Raw genomic sequence first — 24,475 nt, forward strand, 5'->3', positions numbered from 1 at the left:
CAGTTCTGCCCAGAGCGCAGAAGGCGAAGAACGAAGCAGCTGGGCACAAGCCCTGCCTATTGTCGGCATTTAATATTTTTCTGTTTATATCAGACGTGTATATCAGATGTATCAGGATACAATTAATCCTTTGTTTTGTTTTGTAAGTGGATGGAATTTGTTGTTGTAGTTATGCTACTGTCACCTGAACATACTTTTGCCTCCAAACTCCTCTTTCCACATTTTCTCTACGAAATGTCTTATAAATCTTGAGGACATCTTGCACCCTCACGAGGCTGTACAGCCTTGTTACCTAAAATACACTGATGCAAACAGAACGAGACAGCACAGCAGAAAACCACACAGCTCATTATGCATTGAATGCAGGTAACATAAAGCCCAGTATCCCAGCTTGCCAAAAACAAACACATTCTAGAGGGCCTGTTGTGGTTTAGTAATGGTATTCCTCATTTTAGTGCTACTGCAAAAAATTAACCCTGTCGAAACCAGCACAGGGCTTAAAAGTAGGGCAGATATGAATGACACATTCCTTTCTCATACTCTTCCACTGTCCATTAGCAGGTAAGGAGAGATCCCAAAATCCGTAATTTTTATCTGAGAAACACTGTACCAGAGATGTCAAGGCAGGCTTTGTAATGCTCTTTAGAGGCATGAATTTAATGCATTTTATAGATAAACTCTGAGTAATCTAAGCAGAGCTGAACAGTCCATCACTCAGTGTTTCATGGAGGAAATCCCTCAAACCTAGTGCACCATCATATAAATTTGCTGCAGTAGAGAAAGGAATAGAATCTGATTCTACAGGACAGGATCCTGTGGTCTGCTTGTCACTGCACCTTCCCTTGTCTCCAACCAACCTCCTATTCTAAACTCTCGCAAGTCATCAGGTCTCTCTCTCGCTCCACAGTGGTGTTTTCCCAGGTTACATCTTGATCTATTGCCTGAAGCAGGACCCCACAGTAAAGAAATCTGTGAGCAAAACATGGTTATCTGTATCATTGTACCCTATCACACATGGCTGCTTCCCAATGGTTTCCTCCCTCCCCACCCAAGCTCTGCCTCCAGGGCCTCATTCCAACCTTCCTGCCTCACCCTGCCTCCTCCCAGGCCCTTTTTCTCACCAGGCTTTGTTTCCATTCTGACTCCCTCTGCCCATCCTGTCTCCATTCTCTCACCGCTTTAAGCCCTCATGTTAAATCTTTACTGTGAGAGTGGTGAGGCGCTGGGGTTTCCCAGAGAAGTTGTGGATGCGCCATCCCTGGAAGTGTTCCAGGCCAAGCCAGATGGGGCTTTGAGCAAACTGCTTTAGTGGAAGGTGTCCCTACCCATGGCAGTGGGATTGGTACAAGGTGATTTTAAGGTCCCCTCCAACCCAAACCGTTCTGTGATTCTATGATTCTGTTCCAGTCACTACTCCAAAAATGCCTTGCTCAGGGTTTCCACTTCTGTTTCCCACTCCCTGTTTTACGAGATTTTGGCTGCTGCACCTTTTGTTGCGGATTTTACTTGCGATGCCCTTTCCCCCCTCCTTTTTACCTACTCTGAACCCCTCAACACGCAAATACTCTTCGTGGGGCACCACTGAAAGCGCAGGCAGCCGAATCCCCTCGGGGCCCTCCCGGCCGCAGCGGGGCGGGCGCGGGCGGCAGTTCCGGCGGAAGGCGGCCAGGGGCTCGGGCCCGGCGTGGGGAGCTTCCTGCAGGGATGGTGCAGGACCCGGGCCCGAGGCTGGTGGCCGAGCTGCTGCTGCGGGCGGGGCCGGCCGGCGGCATCCTCTGCCTCTGCTCCCGCGCCTTCGTCGAGTGAGTAGCGCCGGGCGCGCCCCGCGGGTCCCTGTGCCCGCGGCCGGGGCAGCGTCCCGCTGGGACGTGCGGGAAGGGCCGCGCTGCTGCGGCCGAGGGGCTGCAAGGGGAGAGCGGTTTTGCAGGAGTGTGCACGAAAGGACCCCGATAGGCCGTGTTTGTCACTGGTGGGGGGGAGCAGAAAAGGGTGAGAGGAGCCCCCAGACGCCGATCCCGCTGGCCGGAGCCAGCGCCCTGCCGGAGCCGGAGCTCAGCGCGCCCTCCCGCCCCCTTCCCGCTCCCATCCGCGGGGGAACAGCCGGTTTCACAACGAGAGGAGGACCAGAAAATTTAGCTCCGGGGTGTTCCGCGTAGCTGCAGCATTTTCTGAACGTCGCTCCTATGGCCTTTCCCGTCAGGCTTTAATTAAAGTGTTGCCTTCTCCAGATGTTGTTTCTTTTTATTTGCTTCGCGTGTCTGGAGTCACAGGGCAGCCCGTGTGGGAAGGGACCTGGAAAGGTCACTTGGTCCAGCCTTTCATGGGAACGGAGCCTAGAAGAGTTTAAGTACCCCATCCAGTCTTATCTTGAAACGTCCAGTGGTGGGGATCTTATTGCATCCCTGGGGAGGTTTTTTCCACTGAATGATTGGTTTTACTGTAAAAAAAAAAAATGTTTCTATGGTGACTTTCTGCATCGGTGTCTGTCTTTATTTTTACAGAGATCGAAAATTATATAAACTGGGATTAAAAGGATTTTATGTCAAAGATGGCAATGACAGTACAGGTAAGGTAATACAGTGTACTATGCAATGTGATGTGCTGTCATTCTTAAAGTGAGTTATGTGTGGTTATTTAAGTTGTTCCTGTTTCTGTGTTGTTTTTCAGTACTTTTGTTATGGGGATGGATGTGAATAATAACACTTGCATAGCTTTCAGGTTATCATAATCTTGATGCAAAAGTTTGTGTCAAACCAGGTACAGTGCTCATTCCTGTCCAGGTAGACTTTACCACCTCACATAACATTCACCTAGTGCATGGAGCAGATTATATCACAGATCCCTGACCTGGTCTTAAATCATGATTTCAACTTAGCCCAAAATTAATTGCATAATGGAGGGTCTGTGGATCCTAGATGTTTGTCTCCTTCTGTGTCTACCCCAGCCTAGGACATTAGCTGTTGCTAGGTAATCTGCTGAGCCAGAAGTAGAGAAGAAGCAATAGCACTGATGGGGACAATTATGTTTCTCATATATACAATGAATCATATGACAAGGACCAGAGTCTCTCACATGGCATGCTTGTAATCTAGGAATTATCATGGTATATACTCTTAACAAATTCAACACCACTCCCTTACTTCATCCTCTAGAATTCCTCAAGTTTGCCTACCTGAACATAATCCTTTTGGTATTTCCTTTTATCATTGCTGTGTTGGTAGATCCAACAGCATAATAGCTTGATTTGGAAGGAATTCTGAACAGAAACAGAAGCTGATAATAGCACAGATTAGATGGAGGCAAAGTGAGAGGAGTGAAAGAAGGAGATTGTAAACCATGTTTTTGTGCATATATGAGTGATTTGTGGTGAGAATAATTAGTTAAAAATGGAAAGTGTGTTATGTGATAATTTGGCAGTGAATATATCCTGAACAACCAAGCCAAAAACCTTGAATGTTTCAGTATTATCAACTGAATCAAGAGCTTCTGATTTCATAATTTCCATCCATTTACAGCTCCTACTTTCTCAATAATATTTGTAATTTTATACACAGATGTTGTTGCTTAGCAATTTGATAGAAGTGCAAGCTTGCTGGGGGGGGCAGAGTCAGGCAGAGAGAAGGTTATGAGGCTGTGCAAGTACTGCTCAGCAGCAGCCAAAACAGAGTGCTGTCCACACTGTTTCAGCCACAGATCCCAAACACAACGCCATAGAGGCTGCTATGGAGAATGTTAACTCCTTTCCAGACAGACCCAGTCCAGTGTTTCGGCTGTCAAAGTTACATTTTGATTCCTACTGATAGTTATGCAGAAACTGAGGTGTTCATGAGGAAGATTTTTAAACGAGAAAGGAAGCATAAGAAGCAGTTCTGCTATTTTTTGTATGCCATGCTGTGGCATTGAGGTGTCAGAACCAGATTATATTCATGTAATATAACTTATTAACAGGGGAAGAACAAGCATCTGAGGAGGAGAACCGTTATCCCAATGGGAGATTAAAGGTGGATACTAATCATGCCCTGGGCGTGGAAGAAGTTGAACTAGACTCAGAAGCTGAGCTTATGAAGAGCATGGGATTGCCTCTTCAGTTTGGTGGGCAGTCAGCCCACAGGGACTTCGTGGTAAATTTTTACTTGCTTTATTTGTTCTGTTTGTGTAGTGTTTCCAGTCCTAGGGATGTGCTTCCTCTCAGTTATTCTGAGATGGCAGTTCATGGAAATGTATCTGAGCTGCCTTGAAGCTGCCTGCATTGCATCCTGGTAACAGCACACAGCACCTTGGTCTGTCCAGGTGAACTAAACAGGGTCAAGGCTGTGCTTTATGCTTCCACAGCTATACTGCTCTTGTGACTAGAGAGACCTGATTTAAAAGAGCCGTGGTAAAGCTGATGCTGCACATCAGGACAACTAGTACACTCCAGTCTGAGCGTGCATTTTCACACTGTCTGTTTTAAGCATTTAGCTTTGTAAAAACTAATGTAAAAAGCTAGTTTTTCAAATCCCCCTTGCAGCTGATAAAGCCAGGCTGTTCCAAAAGGCAGGAGTGAGGCTTTGGTGCTCTGCTTTCCATAGTAGGGAGGATCTGGGCTTTAGAAGAGGCCTGCAGTTTTCACAAATAAAAAGACAGTGCAATATTCACAGCATCCACTTCATGGTGTACAGACCTCCCTGACAGTGAGACAGTACTTTTGTGCAGAGCACTGCATGGTTCTGACCTGATTAATTTGTAAATAAATAGGAGAAACTTGTATGTGATTTTAATTGATAACTTGTAAATAGACCATACAGATATCCAACTTCAAGCCCAAAGTCTGTGTGCAATTTTTGTTGCTATCTAGTACTATGCAAATAAGTTGAATGGGAAAATAATACATTTTCTTATTGGATTACTGCTAAGCATTGTGCTTTGGACTGTGTGTACTAACATGACATTATGAAGGATATGGATGAAAGATCAATGCCAGTTCTTCTGTTCTAACTTCTTCATAGTCCACCTTATGCTTTTGTCAGTGTAACAAAAGTAACGATTGCAGCTGATGGGCCATTTGGAGTAATATCTGTACATTTACAGTATCTTGCCCATGTGAATTTTGCCATCACAGGAAGCCCCTCTGAAGCAAGCAGGTTGTAACTGGTGAAACCAACAAGTTACCTTAGTCTTCCTTTCAGGAACAGGTTTCTGTCTTCTGTTCCACCAGACAACTGTAGTAGCCAAGTTTGTTGTAATGAGTGAAACGATTGTATTACACAAATGAAAGGGCTTCCTTTCTTTGTGCAATACAATCATTGCAGGATTTGGGCAGAAGGTTGTTGTTTCCTTGTATTTGTTAGCCACCTTGGAGATTAGTATGGGATGGAAAGGATATTGCTCCACTCTTTTGAGTCAGTGTCTTCAAGACATACAGAGATACAGCTGCAGGATTTGCTGGGGCTTTGAGTATAAATGATGCTTCTTTTTTGTGTACAGCACCCAAAGATAGCAAGGATTTAACATTCTATGAGGTTGAGCATTATGTTCACTATCCCAATAAGACACTGAACCATGTTTGCTGGTCAGGCAGATACCGGGTGAAAGTAAGGGTCAGCCTCCACAGCCCCATAAAACAGATCCTTGATGTTACCAAGATACTGCTTTGCTGTTGAGCTCAACCCTGTGACCCTTCAATTCCTGACCCTTTAGGATTTTATAGTGTTTCTTGTCTTTCCTTTTGAAGCTTTGAGCTACTAATGACTTCCCTCTCAGCAGCCCCACTTCTGTCTACCATTCTGCTTTTTTGTATGTGTTTCTATAGACTTTCTTACTGCTCTTTCTCACAACTTCCTCAGAAGTGTCAGTCGAGGTTATGTAGCAGGGCCCTATCAGACCCAGAAACTACAGCTTTCTTGGGGAGAAAGCTAACAGCAGGATTGCAGTGAGAGGGAGGGTTCCAATGGAAACAGAAATGTGATTGAGAGAGGACAAGACTGTATATACATTGTGGACTTCTAACTGTGTTTTTCCATTATCTTTTAGGCAACAGAAAATTACAGAAAGAAAAATAACATGAAGATTATGAAAAAGAAAAAGAAGAAGAAAAAAGAGTTGCAGCAAAAACATGAGGATAAAATGGGGCAGGAATGCCAGGACAAAACTTGTGGTGGTTGTATCCAGTCCATTTCTGGTGAGCTGGCCCTAGCTACAGAGCAGTGTGAGATGAGCAGCAAACCTCAAGCTTTAGTTGAAGGGAATTGTGAAAGTTCAGAAAGCCTTGCAAGTGAGACTTTACCCAGTGTACTTAAGGAAAAATGGGAGAAGTATTGGAGCGAGTACGGAGAGGGCCTTCTATGGCAAAGTTGGTTGAAAAAGCACCAAGAGGTCTCATTGTCTGAGGGCATCACAGCCTCTGAGCCTTGGAATAGTCCAGATACTAAGGAAGAATGGGAGCAGCATTATAGTGAACTGTACTGGTATTATTGGGAACAGTTTCAGTACTGGACAAGTCAAGGATGGACTACTGAGAGCTCACATGGTGACAAGGTGGAAGTTAATGGGGTTACACAGGAGACTGGTCCTTTGAGAGAAATGGACTTGGTTAGCCCAGGACCTGAGCACAGTGAAGTGCTGAGCTTGAAGCTGTCTCCCTCCAACACCAGAAGTGAGGAAAGACTCCCTTCAAGTGCTGAGCCCCACAGTGAAATAATCTCTGGGATTTGTAATTTAAATCTGAATTTGGAGGAAGTGGAACAGAGCAGTGCTGCTCTAACTGTAGCCCACAGTGGTCCTGAGGAACAGAGTTCGTCTGACAGTGGAAGCCAGAAGGAGCCCTGTGATGGAGGAAGCAGGAAAAGGAGAGCATCTTGTGAAAATAAAAGTGTTAACCAGTCAGGTAATTCAAAATCAGATAAAGTTGGTTATCAGAATTCTCAAGCGCATGTCTGTGTTATTTTAAAAAGTTGATTAGGTATTTTGTGGAATGATTGCATACTTGATTGCTTTTTCTTCCCTCTGCTTCTTTGGATGATTTCTCATCTCTAACCTGTATAATGAACGTGTTCTTCAGCCAGAAGTGATATTAACAGAACATGTACTTCATAAATCTTCAAATGTACTAAAGAAATTGGTGAGAGATCACTGTTAGTACATATTTAATTATTTATCTTAGTCTTGATATTGCAGCTGAGACTCTTGAGTCTGCTGCTAGTGACTTTCTAAGAGAGGAAGAAGCAGATGTGGTCCCATCTTGATTCTGCAGTAGAGCTGGAATGGGAGAGGTGAAAAGAAAATCTCCTTTCCAAAAAGAAGTGAGAGGAGTGTTTAAATCTTCGCTTATTAAATCTGTGGGAATATCTTTGCATAGCTAATGAGATGGAAACAAAATTTTATGCACAAGGAGGAAACTCTTGTAGGCATTTTATTTTTCTTGGAGAGATGAGATAATTTGAAGTTGGTCCTGCATAAGATTGTTAACACTACAGTGTAATACTGGAAGCTTTATTAGTATGTTGTCTCTCAAACAAAGACAGGTAAAGATGTGTGTTTGGCACAGTAACTAGCTGTAGCTGCAGGGGTACTGTAGGGACAGGAAGATAAAGAATTGATTTATGCAGAAGGAAAATACGATGTATCTTTTTTTAGGTGTGCAGGAGCCATGCAGCTCTAATTCAAATGAAAAAGAGCAGTTGCTGCTTCATGACCAAGATGAAGATGAGGATGAAGAGCCTCCTGAATACAGACATGTCAAAGTCAAGAGAAGGCAAGTCATGAAATTTACATGAGCTTTTTTCTCATGAAGTCCAGGTCCAGGAGCCTTCTGATTTATACTAACTATACCTTTGATTGAGGATGTGAGTTAAAATGTCAGTACAAAACCACATAGTCTTCCATCACTGCTTATTGCTTTGCCTCATAACAAGCAGTGGATATTTCCTCTCTTCCATTGCTTTATGAAAACAATGTATGGCCTTGATGACTGTACAAGGTGATGATACTATTCTTGTGCCACTGAAGTATACAAGATTGTTAAATTGCATAGGGCAGCTTGCTTATTTAGGTCTAATTAGTATAGACAATCCCAGAATGACAGTAAATAATTTGCATTGTTCAACTGAATTGAACGCTGCCAGTAAAATTCTCAGAGCTATGGCAGTCATAAAATAGCCAATATCTGCCTTGTCACTGTCTTTTTCTTTCTTCTCTAAAAATATATAGTCTCAAAGGTAGTGAGATGTTTCTTCCTCTCCAGTAAATTTGCAAACTCAAATGTGAAGGAGTGGGTGGAATTGTTACCTCCTAATCATACAGCTTTGGTTTTATTCTAGTATTTTGCTGTTGTCACAGCATCAGTAATAGATAATAATATAGATAACATGAGAGATGATGAAGGTAATTTGGAAATAGGGTGAGCAAACACTGTCTTCATCATGTAGGGCTTGATGTTAAATATTTTAAGAGGTCATTCAGAATAACTGGAATATTATAACCACAGTAGAAGGGCATTGCTCAGTAGAATTGTGTAAAAAACCAAACCAACCCAAAAATTCATGCACATGAATAGAGTGGTGTTATCTGCTTGGTTTGGTTTCAGCAGTTTGTGGAGGAACTTACTTGAAGCCCACATTCAGATGTTTTCAATATGCAAGATTTTTAGTGGTATAGCTGTAAAATGATTGGTTTTTTCACAGTAAGTGACTTTGTCATCTGTTTTTTCCTAGCCATGAGCTGGATGTGGATGAGAACCCCATGGAAGATCCTGAGGAAACCTGCTCTGTGTTGGGTTTCAAGTGTGGCACAGGACAAAAGTAATTACTTACGAGGAACTGTGGGGTTTTTCATAGCAAGTCAGCTCTCTTGTTATTATGGAAATAGACCATTCATCTCCATTTCCTTTTTGTTAAACTTTTGAAGCTGATTCCCAGAGTTAGTCTCTGCTCTCACTAAAACTGTCATCCTTGAACTAGAGAGAGATGCAGAGTTACAGAGAATAATTAAAGAAAACTGCTTTGATGCAGAAGTGTAACACATAAGGTACTTGCAGTTGTATAAATGTGAAGTTGCTGGTCAGCTACTTAAGTTAGAGCTTAAAGGCTCTGACAATCAGTGGTCCTCTCAGTTTGTAGTTCTGTGAGCTGAGATCATGGGTTTTAAGTAAAATGTTGCCATACTAGTAAAGTGTTGCCAGGGTGTTGTTCAGTGAATTTTTTTTTAGTTGGCTGGGTTTTTTGTTGCATTTGCTAGAACGTAAAAGTAGCTGTTTTGGGGGTTCTCAACAGCCACCAAAATGATCTTCTATTCTGCTAATCAAGATATTTTTTTCATTTCCTATTCTTCAGGCTGGCCTGGGAAATTGTTTTCATCTAAAGTTATACAACTATCAGAAAAAAAAAATCTAAAACTAATTAGGTTAAACATTTTCAAATAAAATTTTCGTGAAGGTACATTATTTTGCAGCTACATCCAGTGACATATTTTAAGTGGAGCAATAAAAAAACACTTAAGCCTAAATCATTTTTTGTAGACATCAACATTTATGTTAAAGCTTCTAGACTGGAAATTAACTGACTAAGTCCTTATCTATCTTTCTATCTATTTATTTTCAGATATGGTGGAATTCCAGATTTCACCCACCAAAGTGTGCAGTACTTGGAGAAAAAAGCAAAACTCAAGTCCAAATTCTTGGATATGCGTAAACCAAGGAAGAGCAAAAACACACACATCTTCTTTACAGAGGAATCTGAAATGATATGCAAAAAAAGCAAAACTTTGAAGAAGGTAAGTTTAGTCATTAACACTGTTATTATTCATAGATTTATCTGCTCCCTTAGCTGATGTTGTATTATGAAGTTGAAAGAAAAATTAATTGCCCAAAGTAGATGGCATTTTCAAATGTCAGTCCACTGCTCCTCTTTTTTTTTTCCTCCTTGTTTTCTCCCCCTCCTCCCTGCCTCCCACCTATGTGAAGAGTATTTAAGTTAGGATGGCTGTGGAAAGGCACTGGTGGGTCCTGTCAAGAGAAATGTGAGCTTAAATGGCCAAGTTATGCGAAAGTCATTCCTAACATCTGGCTGCACATAGTTCTAGAGATGTGTGTAGGTTTCTACTGTTACTAAAAGTGTGTCTGATTTTAAATTGCACTTGAGGCCAGTTGTTAATACTGGCATTTCAGCAGTAACAGAAAATCATTGTGTAGATTAGTGTATTTCATGTAACTCCATGTTTTTGGTAATTTTTAAAGGGGTTTGCGTATACCTCTACCTGCATTTATTTTCACCTGTAACTTTATCCTTTTTTTTAAATTCAGAAATTAGTAAGAAGTAGAAACATTTGTTGGAGACTTCACTTGAGTCTTTTTGAAAATCTGAGGGGACAGATTTAATGTTACTTCACCTTCTTCTGGGATGCTTGGCATTCCCCAAAACCCAGGTGTAAAGCACTGTTTTCTGATAGTGACCATACATGTTACATTGGACTCCGGTCCCACTGCTATAATTTTTGATAAATTTTTGTCTTCTACCTGGGGCCAATATAGTTCAAAGGCAACTTTAACTTTGTGAAGAAAAAAGAAGTTATACATTTCCTCAGACTTTCAGGTAAGGAACTGTTCCAGGTCTAGAGCCATTCAGAGCAATCATAATGTAAAAGGGAGCATCTACATGTGCCTTTGAGGAGTTTGGAGTGGCATCTGTGTGTTGGTTAGGAGCTTATGTCGAGCTCTCTGCTGTGCAGCAGAACCCTTTACCACGTGCACCATCTGGTACATCTTGAAGGGAAGGCAACTAATGTGTGAAGGTAATTTCACCTGTTTATGCTAAAAAACTCTGAGAGGCAGAGTACATACCTGAATGCAGATATAGTTGTGAAGTAGTAGACTTGGTCACCTGGGCTGTGGCAAGTGTGACTATTTAGGTATTATACAAGAATTATTTATTCTATTTATCTGTTGATTTTTTGGTTGGTTGGTTGGGTTTTTGTTTCTCTTTTGGAGGTAGCTGGCATCCAGTTCCCAAAGACAACTTGTTTCCAAACATTTTAAAAAGGGAGCTTTAAAAAGGGACTTCTTGAATGTTTTGAGTCTGGATATTTTACTGTTTTCAAAATACACATGGTAGAGAGAGCCTGCAGTGGCAGGTGGTTTTGAACTGTAAGGCTTTTAAAACTGTGCTCTGAGTAACAGATCACCATCTGATCATCTGTGGTATTTGACAATTGCAGGTGGAAATGTTCCTGAAGCAGGTTAGTAAACCTGAGGAGGAAGACACGTCCCAGCCAGCCACCCCTCAGGGTAAAGCAGAGGCATTGTCTGCGAGCAGCAGCGACTCAGAGGGTCAGGAAGGCGTTGCTGCCACACAGAGTGTGACGCTGGACACTGAAATCCAAGAGCCACCCTCTTCCAGTGTGGCCTGCACAGAACCTGGAGGGAGTAACCTTGAGGGGGAGGTGCAGGACACTGCAGCGAGTGGCCCTGATGAGCAGGGGGCAGGGAGGCCAGAGCACAGCGGTGGGCGGCAGCTTGTCCCTCTGGATATTCCTGATTATCTCCAGCCAGACACGGAGGATGTCAGCCAAGGTAAATCAGTTTCCTACAAACTGATAAAAGGAATTGGCAGTGGACTTAATACTGCCTTCCCAAGTTACTGTGTCATGCACTACTCATTTATTTTGTTAATTCAAACAGACTCATTAGGTCTAAGGAGTAACGAAAGCGATTGAGAGCTGGGCTAGTGGAATTAGCTTATTCCTGGAATGCCAGAATCCCAGGTCTTGTCTTTAATGTTGACAGTATTTCTTTATAGATGAACAGCCATTGTTTATCCTTGACATGGTCTGAGGTTTTCCCTTCACACCTTTTTTTCCTCTGCAAGAATGATGGTGATTAACCTTAGGTAGCTGCACAGACCAGCAGGTTTTGGGTTCAAATGCACATTGCTGAGCTCTGGGGAGCATGTGTTGTTAAAGTTATTTTCTAGCTTAAAAACAATCAGTATTATGAACTTCTGTATTTAACATTAAACAAAGGAAAGCAGGATTATACAGGTTTTTATATATAATTTAGTCCTTCCTACAGTAGTTCAGTTACGTTGGATTCCTACTGTAAAACTCTTGTCTAGATTGGTTTTTATTCATAACTGATATAAGAGCATTAGATTGGTGTCTGATCCACTTGTTTGCTCCTTATGTAGAGTTCATTGTCTTCAGTTGAAGATTAAGGCTCTTAAATAATGGGTGAACTGTTATGATTTTTAGGACCATGACTAATCCATTGAAATACAGGATGCTCTTTTTTAATTTAAAGCCACTAATCTTCATCATCTGGCAAACAGCAATGAAGAACATTTATAGCAGTGTTTTTAAATCTTAACACTCACCTACCAATTACATTCCTAGCCTACAAGAACAGTGACTGTTAACTTTTGCAGTGTCTTCCAGCTCTAGATGAAAAAATTACTGTGAAGAACAAGGAGAAGAAAAGAAGAAGAAGGAATAAAAATGCACTGAGAACTATACCTCCTGAGATTGCTGCTGATCCAGAGCTGGTCAAGTACTGGGCACAACGCTACCGGCTCTTCTCTCGGTTTGATGAAGGAATTAAACTAGACAGAGGTGTGTTCAGTACCAAGTGTGCTGCCTTGGTAGTACAGGATGTATCCAAACCTGTGGCCCTTCTTGCAATTTATTACAAATTTTCTTAAAGGAGGAACACTACTGAATGTGTGTTTGCACCCATGGATCAATTCCATCCACCCCTAGCAGGCAGGTGAATGGAAGTCTTGGACTTCACAACGGCTTTTAGTGTGGGACACTCCTGTCCGCATTAGACATCAGCATCCTTACGTTTGCTGATGATCTTGCCTGGACCCAAATCATACTTTGTCAGGACGTTTTCAGAAACTCAGTGATATTTTTCTATTTCTATATTTTATAAAATAATTTTGTGAAACTTCCAAGTATGCTGATGGATCTAGTTTCATTCTGTTTTTATCTGACTTGCAGCAGTCACTTGCAAAGCGACTTTTTTCCATATTTACTTGGAAACCACTTCAAATCATAAATTTATAGGTAAAAGAGGAATTAGGATTACTAGGTATTTTTTGTTTGTTGGGTTTTTAAGCCTTCCATTTCTAATGCTTTGCTTCATAAACTTGCAGATTAATTGGCAGACCAGACATTGCGGTGAAGAAAATAAAATGTTGGATAAGAGAGAATACATTTCTGGTTTTATTTGCTACACAGCATAATCATGATGTAAAAATTTTTCCATAGCTGTGCCTGTGGACTTCCCCTTGATAAACTAGAATCCTCAGCAGTCAGTTCAACAAAGCATGTACTGAGATCGAGGCATATCAGTTTGCTTCAGTGAGAATTTGTTTGCTTAGCAAATCTCTGGACTGAGCAGAGTTTATCATCTTCAAAGCCAGTGTTTCCTGGTCGAATGCACTAAGCCAAAATTCTTGGGATTAATGCTAAACCTTCAGTTTTATGTGGGGCTTGGTTGTTTGTTTTTAAATGAGGTGACCTTGAAATAAGAGGTGAAAATACATTTCTTCCTCTTCCTTTGCAGAGGGTTGGTTTTCTGTTACTCCTGAGAAAATAGCTGAGCACATTGCTGTCCGCGTTAGTCAGTCATTCAACTGCGACATCATAGTGGATGCGTTCTGTGGGGTTGGAGGGAACGCTATTCAGTTTGCACTGACCTCAAAAAGAGGTAAGTAGGTGTTGTATACAGTGCATTCGTTTGTTTCTTCTGTCTTTTTCCTAAAAACATTTGGGTATGTGCTCTGTTTGTTGCTTTGTTTTCTTTTTCAGTGCTTCTGTAGCAACAGCAGCTGTTTTGCTTCATCAGACTCACAATATGACCTCTCTGTTTTGAAAAAGGATCAATAGAACTGCTTTTTCTATTTTAAGTCACAGTTGGATTTGTGTTGTAGTCAAGACTGTGTGGCATAATGTCTGGTCTGTCAGATGCTCTGGAGATCACTGGTAAAAGTGGGCTTCTGTCAGAGCTGCTGCTTTCCAGTTGTTACTTGAAGTCTGTGTACTCAAAACCAGGTTACATGTGAATAGTACTTAAAACACTTGAATGGAATTGCCTGCAGATTCAGCAGAACCAAGTACAGAAAAGTAATGAGGACTTCATGATAGTCTAATGCCAGCTAATGAAAGTGTAGATAAATGTTGAGAGTACTTTCTGTAAAAACATTTCCTGCTAGATACTCATACCAGTTGATCTAACTCTTCTGAGTAATGTTTGAGCAAGAAAAACAGTAGTTTTTCTACTGCATTAAATTTGGTAAGCTATGATCCAATCTATAAATCTCACTTGGCTTTTTGTATTTCCTGGCTAAATTTTAATTTCTCTTATTATGTACTATTCTTGTATCATCTGTCTCTCTTGGGCTGTGTTGGAGTTTTTTAAACTCAATTTTCAGAACTATGTGGCCAGCCACAGATAAATGTTTCTCTTTAATGAAGGCAAGGAGTGAGTTTCTAATTGACATCATTAAAGTTGTCAGGCTCCTGCCAAACCTGCCACAAGAAGGACTTCTCTCTTAGGCAAACAGTGCCGTGTCCGCTCCTTGAGCCGAGCTGCGGGCTTGTCACAGCAGTCAGTGTCTGACTGTGGTGAGCTGCCGGCGGTCAGGTGGCGTTCCCAGTTCCCGTTAATCCCCGTGTTCGCCATCTCTCGTGGGCAGTGATCGCCGTCGACATTGACCCCGAGAAGCTGCGGCTGGCGCGGCACAACGCGGAGGTGTACGGCGTGGCCGAGCACATCGACTTCCTCTGCGGGGACTTCATGGCGCTGGCGGCCGGCCTGCGCGCGGACGCGGTGTTCCTCAGCCCGCCCTGGGGCGGGCCCGATTACGCCACTGCCGAAATCTTCGACATCCACACCATGATTTGCCCAGACGGATATCCTTTCCAAGTCATGCCTTGTGGAGGGGTTATCTCTTTCCTCTCCTCCCTCTCTTCCCGTGGGGTTTGCGTGCCCAGTTGGCTGACTGTGGATGATATGGGTGGCAGCTGGAGTTCCAGGTGCAACCCATTTGTTTAGTCCTCTTCCCACCTAAATTTAAATATTTTTTTTTTTTATTACCAGAAACCCCAGTGATGAGCCATTCCTGAAAGCAAAAAGTCCATTAGAGAATTGAGTAGCTTCTCAAGTTAAAGCATTGATTTAGCAGTTTTAATTCCTTTATATTATTTTATTAAAATACCCCAAAGTAATCAAATAGGCATGTGGTGTATATATAGAGAGAGACAATAACTGGTTGTGTGAGCTATGACCTTGTCATTAATTCCACTTTTTAACTGATTTATAAAGGGAATATCTTATTTAAAATATCTTACTAAAGCTGTCTCAGTCATAGCACCTGCCAATGACTTGAGAAATCACAGAAGAGTGCAAGGAAAATAGTAACTATTTTAATTAATATGTAGAATTCCATACTAGTTTATTAACAGTGATATTGAGCACTCATTCATCTGTGAAGGTATTAACATAATAGTTTCATCATATGTGAAGTGTGGGGTTTCTTTTGTCCAAGAATAATCTAATTTGTTCCCCTTTTTTCCTAAAATGTAGCCATATCTGTAAGAGTAAGAAAATCTTTGTATGCATGTGTGAGAGATTCCACAAAATGGATTAAAAAAAAAAAAAGTAAACCAAATGTATTAGCCACAAACTACATTCAAATTTCTCAAACACTTCTCTGTAGTTCGGTTAAATTTTCATAAAAAGTGAGTGTTGGGGGCTTTTTTCTACTTTCTAGGGCACTAATGGTGAAATAGAGTTTCTGCATTTAGACAATAATAATGTCTGCATTTCAGAAGAGAATCCTACACACTCAGAAGACTAACTATAATTTAACTGCATAATAGCTGAAATTGAGACATACTTTCAAAATGAATGAATATTAAGAAACTTTTCCTTCCCCATTCTTGTTTTTTCCTTTACTGGCTTGTACCTTTGAAATTTTCAGGCTCTCCAAGAAGATCACCAACAATATTGTGTATTTTCTGCCTCGGAATGCTGATATTAACCAGGTGTGTTACTGGATGAGGTCTTGGTAGTGAACAAAATGCTCAGCTGACTTAAAACATAAATATTATGAGCACATACATAAGACTTTTAAGTCTGTTGAGCTGAATGTGGGGTATTTGGGGTTTTTGAATTTGACCCTTCTGTTAAGAAGTGATTTCTGTGTTTGCAGTACTTTTGGTATATTTAGAAATGGGAGTAGATTATTTCCATGGTTTTGACACTGTTTCTTCTTAAAGCAACAAATTGGAGTTTCTTGCAGAAGTTTCAAAGCCAATTGCCAGACAGATACATCATTATAAAAATATCAAAACCCAACATATTTCAACCAGCTCTCACTGTCTGATAAGTTGGTGAGTCCCAGACCTTCATGGCTTTCAGTATATGAAGGAGTTGCAGGAAACTGTAGCCTGCAGGTGCTGCTCTCACTGATGAGTAGATCAGGCATAAATGTCACATCACCAGGGGTGGTACTGATGGTGTCCACACAGGTGTGTGGTTCCATATGGGTTGCTTCCATTGTAGTGATTCAAGATAAACACAGAATTTGTGGCGCTGGTGTGGGGTTTTCTGTATTAGGGATTTTTGGTAGAAGGTTTTTTTTTTAAGCAGTTATATGACTAACAATTCCCCTGAGTGTCTGGTTTAGTTTCCTCTGTGTATTTTCTATGTTAATCATGTCTTGTAGCTTTTTTGCAAAAAAGGGAGCAGTTCTTCTCACCTGCAAGATGCCACAGGGCTTCCCAGGACTTTTTCCTGCTTTTCCAAAAGCTCTGTCTGACTTAGAGCAGGCAGGGTGTCAAGCCATATGGTGGCTTGGGGAATTGTTGGTGGCAAACAGCTGGCTTGAGAAATAGGCTGAAATTCACATGGCCTGAGTATTAGCACATTCTAAGTCCATGCTGTGCACAGGATTGTTGGTTTGGCAGGTGATAATTCAATCCCTTTTTGCATTTCAGGCTGGTGAAATGTCAAAGTGGCTTATGAATCTTTGAACAGGGACTTTAATTTTAGGTAGAGTTTCTCTAATTTCAACTTCTTACCACTGCCTTTTATCAAATGTTTAATTTCCATGATGAAGAGTGACCTTAGCAGTTTCCTGCTCTACTCATGAGCACTTTTTACTGGATTTATAAACGGCCAAACACATCTGCATTTCGCTTGTGTTTCCACAAAAGCATCCAAGAGTACTCCCCACAGGCTTGCAGCTGTTCCTGCAGAAGAGCTCAGCTTATCTATGTGATTGGGCCAGGTGTCCTGCCACCTCTACATCTTGGTGCAGTTGGCTCTGAATGATGTTGGTGTAACATCCATGGGTTTGGCTTTACACAGATGGCTGCAGAGTAACAACTTGCTCAAAACCATGGCTTTGTTGTTAAAAGTAGGTGGCTGAAGTCCTGGGTTCAGGTCTGTTCAGTGTTCTAGGCTATGGGCTCAGGAGGAGAAATCAGCTCTGTATGCCTTTCTTTAGAAAATCTGTCAGTATAAGAAAAAAAACCCTAAAGATTGATGATCTGAGAGGGGGAAAGTGGATGTGAATCTAGCGCACTGTTTAGGGAAATGTCTTCATCCTGTGTTGACAAAGGTGTGGAAAACATGACTGTTCCAAACCTGACCTTGGTGGTTACTCTGGTCCACAGGAGACTGGTTATGGGTTTGGCTACCAAAATCTCTGGCTGTATCTAAGAATGAAGTTTCTGGATTTAGTGCCACTTCACTTCCAGGGCTGTGAATCTCCAGCAAAACAAACAAAAAGTACCCCAGAAGTCCAGCAGTTAGAAGCAACCTTGCAATAAAAATACATTTAACTGTTAGTTAAGGTGGTTCAAAGTTAGTGGAAAATACCTACTTTTAATGGAAGATAGCTATTAGGTCACTGTTAGATAGCTAACATAGAATAGGGATATAGGGATTCTGCTGCTGGAGTGAAAGCAGGTGGTAGCTTACCTTGACCTAGCTGTGTCAGAGGACTCTGTTCATTGTCTTTTTGGGGGACAAGATATCCTGGCTGGTTCCACATGATTTTATCCCAAAACCAGCGCTTATTACTTCTGCAGGCACGGCCACTTCTGTGTAGAGTTGGTCTTGTAGAGAGAAATGGGATTCTTGGAATTCCCTTAAAAGAACGGAGTTTAGGTCGAGGAGAAGTGAACTTTTGTACTTCTGCCTCAAGAGGGAGCAGCGAACCAGTGCAATATGGTTGGTTCATTTACAAGAAATGTAAAAGCATTTCCCTGAATTGCATCGAATCTCCTTGTTTACAAACATGTATTTGTTAGAAAATTTGTAATGTGTGCAGGTCTGTTTTTAAGTTGAATTCTTTCACAATATTCTTTCTAATTAGCAAAAATTAATAATAATATAGATGTGTGTGCACATACATTTAAAAAAATGTATGTTTATTACTGCCTGTTATGCATTTCATAAAGGTAATTTATGAAGTGTTTAGCAAGCTGTGCTCTGCCTCATTGGGGGGGGTGGGAAGTGTGTACTCAACCTCTGGGACAAGGAGTCATCCCAGGTAGTCCAATCTCTTTCACAGACTCTTTTCTGTACCACATAATACTTCTGTACCTTCGTATTTGCAGCAAAGAAGGAGGAACCTGCGATTTGTTGCTGTAGAACCTTCTTGCTAATAGTGGAATCTATTCTTTTCATCTCTTTGTAGAAGTTGTACTCATTTACTGGTGGTCTCTCACTGGTGGTCAGAATGTTGTCAAGATGCATGATGGCTCCCCATAACAAACTGGTCAGCCTAAAATGTTGGTGACCTGGTCTGTTGTGAGACAGATAACCACATCAGCATCTTTACCTAGCCTAGCCAGGTTTGGGAGACGGAGTAATGAGGAATCGGGAGTTTATTACTTACCTTGCCCTGTGCATGGTTAGCAGCTCAGGTACTGGATTGTGCCTTAGTGATTGTTTAAAGCTTCACCATTCTTTGAAGACAGGCATACTGGTGTTTGTGGTAGCTATGCCTCATTTTGTGAAATTGTACTGTTGTTGGAGCTTTTGCTGTCCTGAATGTTGATGTCTCAGACCTGGCTTATATTTCAAATGCTGCCAGAATACAGGAATGGCTTTTTGTTTCTTGTGAGCCTAGAATTAAGCGAAGTGTTCTGGACCTTGATAGTCCTACAAAAAATACACATTATGCTGGTACTTTTCTTTTTTCTTGTCTTTGTTCCCACCTCATCTCCATCAATCATTTTGAGGAAATCTGGAGTTAGACATTGAGTCCTTGTTCTGTCTGCAATTCTGTTGCCTGGATGGAAAAACACTTGCTGTGTTTCTGTTTATGAAAGTCCAGTTGTTAAAAATGACTGCTCAATGAGGGGAGTGTAAAGATGGGTAAAAACACCTTCATTTATTTGAATTCTCTTTTAGCTATGATTTTAAACTGGAGACCTAGCCAAATGGGGCCTGCCAAGCAAAGTCGACTTTATTTAGGAGTAAATAGAACAATGAGCAAAGCAGGGACTGAGCAGCCAGGAAATGAACAGAGGTTAATTTGATAGTATTTTTAAGAGGCTTGAGTATTAGGGGAGTTGGCAGGTGAAGGACTGTGGGTTGATGTGTTTTGCAGGCTGATAATTTCTAAGTGAATGTAATTCCATACACTTCAGCTGTGACTATTGTGTTAATAACAACAGTTTTTAGGCAGCCCACTTTAAACTCACTCTGTCCTTGATAAAAGAGAGAGAGCCAGAAGTTACCCACAGCATACACCAAGCCAGAGTGATACTTCTGAACTTCAGTCTTCCTAAAGCCCATACTGCTTGAATACAGAATTGTAGTTTGCCCACTCAAAGTTAAAAAAAAAAAAAAAAAAAGTCTGGCCTGTCAAAGGGTGGCAGCACCACTGTGACGGTGGCACAATTCAACTGCATACCTGTCCATTTTCAAATATGCTGCCTGAGAGCATTTTATTTTATTATGTTCAGTGTAAAGAATATCACTGCCTTCTTTTTCAAGTAGGTTGGGTTTTGTTCCCCTTAGCTTTTAGGCTGGGTGAAGGGGGAGGGAATTCTTCATTTTATTAGTATTCTATAAAATCAATTCATTCACAGTGTCCTTGTGTGACTGCCTATCAAGTTAAAAAGCTTGCGTTTCTCATACCTCAGAAAACTTTATAGGAAGGGAGAAAAAATGATAAAATTTTTGTCCACAGTTATGTTAGTTGGTGGCTGGAACAGATAGGAAGTTACTTTACTTAAGAAATTTCAGTATGATTAAAAAAATCAAAAAGCCTCTGGAAGACCAGCAGGAAAACCTTCAGGTTCAAAAATACACCTGAAGAATATAAAGGAAGTTTGCAACTCAAGCAACTTGTGCTGCTGAAGTAACCTTCTGTTTGTTTCTCTTTTCATATATTCATCTTTTATGTTATCTCCTTTCCAAACCTGTTGGCTACTTTTTTGATGTGTTCTGGCTGTGTCTGTAGCTGTGGGCTCTTTTTAGCAGTAGTCACTGAACTGAAGGATGAAGCATCCAGGTGAGAAGGATACAGGGAGGTGTTAACACAAGCTGCAGCCTTTACCTCTGCCTAGGGACAGCAGCACAGCAAAGGAGGCAATACCTGTCCACCCAAGTAGTGTGGGTTTGGGCTAAAGAATAAACCAGGATAAGGAGAGTTGCCAGCAGGGAATCACTGTATGTACACAGGAAAATGCAAAATAAAGGAAGTTTGGACTAGTCAAGTTTTTAAAAGAAATTAAGAAGCCTTTCTGTATTCACCATTGTAGTGCACTGCAAAACCAGATGTTTGTCAGTGTCTCTGAAAATAGCTGAGCACCTTTGTTTTTCTCAAAGCCTCGTTCCTCAATCTGCTGTTATTTTTAGAGGGTGTCCCTCTGCCAGGCTGGCACCCTTCTGAAGCTTGGTGTGTGGCAGCCTTCCCTCACTACACCATTAGGGCTGACTGAGCCCTGCCGAGGAAAACTTGGCAACTCCTACATAATTAAATTTGCAACCTCCAGCAATTTACAACTAAGCATTGTCACAGAGAATTTGCATTTCTCTCCTCTGAATAGTGGATGGGTTAAAGAGCATATAGTACCAGATCTGTCACAGCAGAGCTTATTCCCATGTGTTTATTTCAATTTTTGTCACCTTTGGGTTTATCAAATACTTTTAGTCGTTTTTTGAAATTAGTCATAGTTATCCTGTGTTTAACACTTGGAGACCAGACACAGTATATGTACATTCTCAGCTGTCCTTTGGTAGACACCACCCATCAGTGTGGGGGTATCTTGTTTTACTTGGTCTTCTAAGAGAAATATTTAGTAAACACTAGTGTTTAATATCAATGCATTAGTCATACTTAGATATGCTAGTGACACAAACTGTGCCCAGAATAACATAACCCCAAGACAGTAATTTTAATATTCTTATATTAAATTGACTAATCCAATTAATATTTTAGAATGTTTAAGTGACATCAGCTATAAAGTGCAAAGCCTCTTCATGCTTTTTTTGGAAGGGACATCCCAGTTTCTGTTTGTAAAAAATTAAAAGTTAACATCTTCCTAGAAAAACTAAGGATCACCCCACAATGCTTTTCGGATTTCAAGTAAGAACAGAAGTTGTAAAATTAACATTCCTGATCACTTGCCAATTTCAGATTCTTGTGCTATTTATAAGTCAGCCAGCCTCTGGTTTTTTACTTAAGTGGCAGGTTCCTCTCTGACAAGAACGTGGAGCGTTTTTTCCTATCACCAGAAGTTGAAGGATGAAAAAACTGCTCATGCTTTTGTTTTTGTCTGCAGAAACAAAAAAAAAAAAAAAAAGGGAGACAATAAAACCAAAGCAAAAAAGTAAATGTTTGATTTAGATAAGTGTGACAGTTTTCTGGGCAAGTCAATAAAGGTTCAAAGTGTAATTTAAATTAATCTGTTATTTTGTCTTGATAGTAGGCTGGTTTTTTGCTCACATTAAAATAGAGGAAGTTCAGCATGTTTATTTTTAAACCTTGACTCTGCACGACAGAGTCGAGCCTCAAGGGGCTTTAGAAGTGTTAATAACAGAGTCTGAACTTAAAGTTTCAGCTGCTAATATCATCTGTTTAAAGATCAGTTAAAATCTACTGCAGGCTTGTAGACCTTGATAGCTTTATGGGTGCCCAGGAAGTTTCCCTGCATGGGGAACTATAGAAATAACTTTCCTGCAGCAGCCTGGGGGAATGGCAGCACAGAGCAGAACTGGCTGTGGAGCATGGACCCCCCCACAGGACAGGTCCTCAGGGTCCACAGTGGAAGGGGAAAAAAGCAGACAATGTTCAGTTTTGGTGTTCATCTGTTCGTCCTTCTGACTTTGCGGTCTCTCTTGATGAGGAATTGATGGCCTGTGAGCTGTTACCCTCAGAGGGCATGCTGAGTAGGAACAGAAGAGGGGAGAGTATTGCATGCTCCAGTCCAAAATGCAAAGTCTGCTGTGAAATGTTGTCTGTCTGTAATCATTGAGCATTAAAGGTGTGCACCGGGCTCAGTCAACAGAGCATGAATGGTGAAATTCTCACTCACCCCAGTGATTGTAAACACAAAGCTGGGACCAGCGCTGCCTGACAGGCTCCCCCAGCCTGGAGAGGCACCACTGCCCCAGCCTTGCCCTCAGCACCGCCTGTGACTCCAGTGCATACAGCAACTTTTTCTTTGGCTGCAATAGCAACTACAACAAACTGTGACCATTTTTTTGAGTTTCTCTGCCTGCTTGGGGGTTGGTTTTGTTTGCGTTGTTCCCCTCCATGCTGCCACTCTTCAGTGCAACCTTTATGCTTCTAATTACTAAAATTGATTTTACTCTTCCCCCAAAATTTGGGATGTGACATCTTTCGAGCACAGTTTACAGCTTGCTTTTTGCCACATGTGGGTGCCTCAAATGCCAAGTACCCTGCAAACCGGAGTTTAGCATCTCTTGCCTCAGCACAGCATGTCAAGTTCTGAGTATTTCTCTTTGCTTCTGAAATCCTCTTATTTTCGTGATTTGGGTGAGGAGGGTTTTTCAGTCACAAACCACAGACCGCTCTGTGATTAAAAGGAGACATAAAAAGAGGATCCAGAGTCATTAGCTGCCAAGGAACATTTTCCACCAGTATTAACAGAGCAGAGATAGATTTTTTTTTTTTTTTTTGGATGATTGTTTGTGCGAATTAAAAGGTTTGGGGTTTTGCCTCTTTTCCAGTGCATTGATTGGTTTACTTTTTGTTCTTTGTTTTTCAGGTGGCTTCCTTAGCAGGACCAGGAGGGAAAGTTGAAATAGAACAAAATTTTCTCAATAGCAAACTGAAGACAATAACAGCTTATTTTGGTGATCTAATAAGGCATGACATCTCCTGAACTCCGTGTGGATTCTTCCAACCCCAACCTCCCTGACTGCTGCTTTGCTTAAGCTTTTGTACAGCTGGCTGGTCAAAAATCACTTAAAGCCATTTTCTGCTTTAATTTCTGTTCACAGAAATTTGTTCTGTTTATTGCTACTGTCAATAAATGTTTTATAATAATTTTGACAAAACTTTAAATGTGGAAAAGCTGTGAATTTGTGAAGAAAGATCTTTATAAAATGCAGTCTTGCAAGGTTCAAGCCCAACCCGTGGGAGCGGGGTTCAGGATTTCTTTGTAACTTTCACATGTGCTACTTCTGTGCTTGCTCTGGTTTTGAGCATCCAGAGGGTGAAGAAGAATAGCCTGAAAGCCACTGGGGTCAGGAGCTGCTGTCTATGCTTGAGAAGCAAAAGCATCTGAACACAGGTGGAACTAGAGGGTCAGGTGCACCACAAGGGGTTAACCCCAGTTCACCTTTCTCGCTCCATGCTGAGAAACCTTTTCAGGCTTTCTTTGCAGGATGAAGGTTCAGACGTTAATCCCAGTGAGTGCTCTGGCTTGCTGCAGCTCAGAGAGAGCTGGGTGTGTTTGTATCTGGAGGTGGGACTCTACTCTCTGGGTGTTGTCATTTTGTTTTATTTTTTATCTTCTTGCCATTGCTCTTTGTTGCAAAGATATTTTGAAGAAACCTTCTGCCTGGAGGTTTGTATCTGTCCCCCCTCTTTTCTAGGCCTTTTGGATCCTCACACAGGCTTCACACAGGCTTCAGGAAGTGCAGAAGGAACCCAGCTTTTCCTGATGAGGGCTCTCTGCTCCCACTTGTAGTTTGGAGGGGAAGAGTGGCCTTTGTGCAGTTCTTCAAGCAGAAGTGGAGACAGGTGAGAAGTGTCTAGGCCATGGCTATGGTGCTCTCACTGAAATACTTTTACATTAAGTCCCCAAGCTCATTGTTGAGCTTGCTTCTGAGGTAAGAGTGTAGGAGTAAAAATTTCTAAGATAAATTAATGCTGCTTCTCCTCTGCTTTGAGTGCAGCTGAAGGCAGCAGAAACTAAGCACTAAACCACACTTTAGTGCTGTCCAAGAAAACTAGAATAACTGTAGAATAACCAAATAAGAGGATCTATTTTCCCCATTAAGGAATGA

At 41.5% G+C, this 24,475-nt stretch overlaps 1 protein-coding gene across 3 annotated transcripts; it reads left to right on the plus strand.

The window, feature by feature from the left end:
- The first annotated feature begins 1,645 nt into the window (after nucleotides 1-1,645).
- On the plus strand, nucleotides 1,646-23,515 carry TGS1 (trimethylguanosine synthase 1). 3 transcript variants are annotated; one of them, XM_042022547.1, is made up of 13 exons: nucleotides 1,646-1,802; nucleotides 2,502-2,566; nucleotides 3,949-4,121; nucleotides 6,013-6,865; nucleotides 7,615-7,732; nucleotides 8,691-8,777; nucleotides 9,576-9,747; nucleotides 11,188-11,542; nucleotides 12,403-12,576; nucleotides 13,535-13,678; nucleotides 14,667-14,883; nucleotides 15,939-16,017; nucleotides 23,230-23,515. In XM_042022547.1, the coding sequence occupies exons 1-13, from the start codon at nucleotides 1,705-1,707 to the stop codon at nucleotides 23,344-23,346; spliced, it is 2,652 nt and encodes an 883-aa protein (XP_041878481.1). In that variant the 5' UTR covers nucleotides 1,646-1,704; the 3' UTR covers nucleotides 23,347-23,515. The 3 variants fall into 3 exon arrangements, with proteins under 3 accessions (XP_041878481.1, XP_041878482.1, XP_041878483.1); XM_042022548.1 differs by lacking the exons at nucleotides 14,667-14,883; nucleotides 15,939-16,017; XM_042022549.1 differs by lacking the exons at nucleotides 14,667-14,883; nucleotides 15,939-16,017; nucleotides 23,230-23,515 and adding an exon at nucleotides 13,780-14,306.
- The last annotated feature ends 960 nt before the right edge of the window (nucleotides 23,516-24,475 follow it).

Source organism: Corvus kubaryi, unplaced genomic scaffold (genome assembly GCF_017639235.1).
Source record: "Corvus kubaryi isolate FWS band 111438036 unplaced genomic scaffold, C.kubaryi_AGA036_p1.0 37216, whole genome shotgun sequence".
NCBI lineage: Eukaryota > Metazoa > Chordata > Aves > Passeriformes > Corvidae > Corvus > Corvus kubaryi.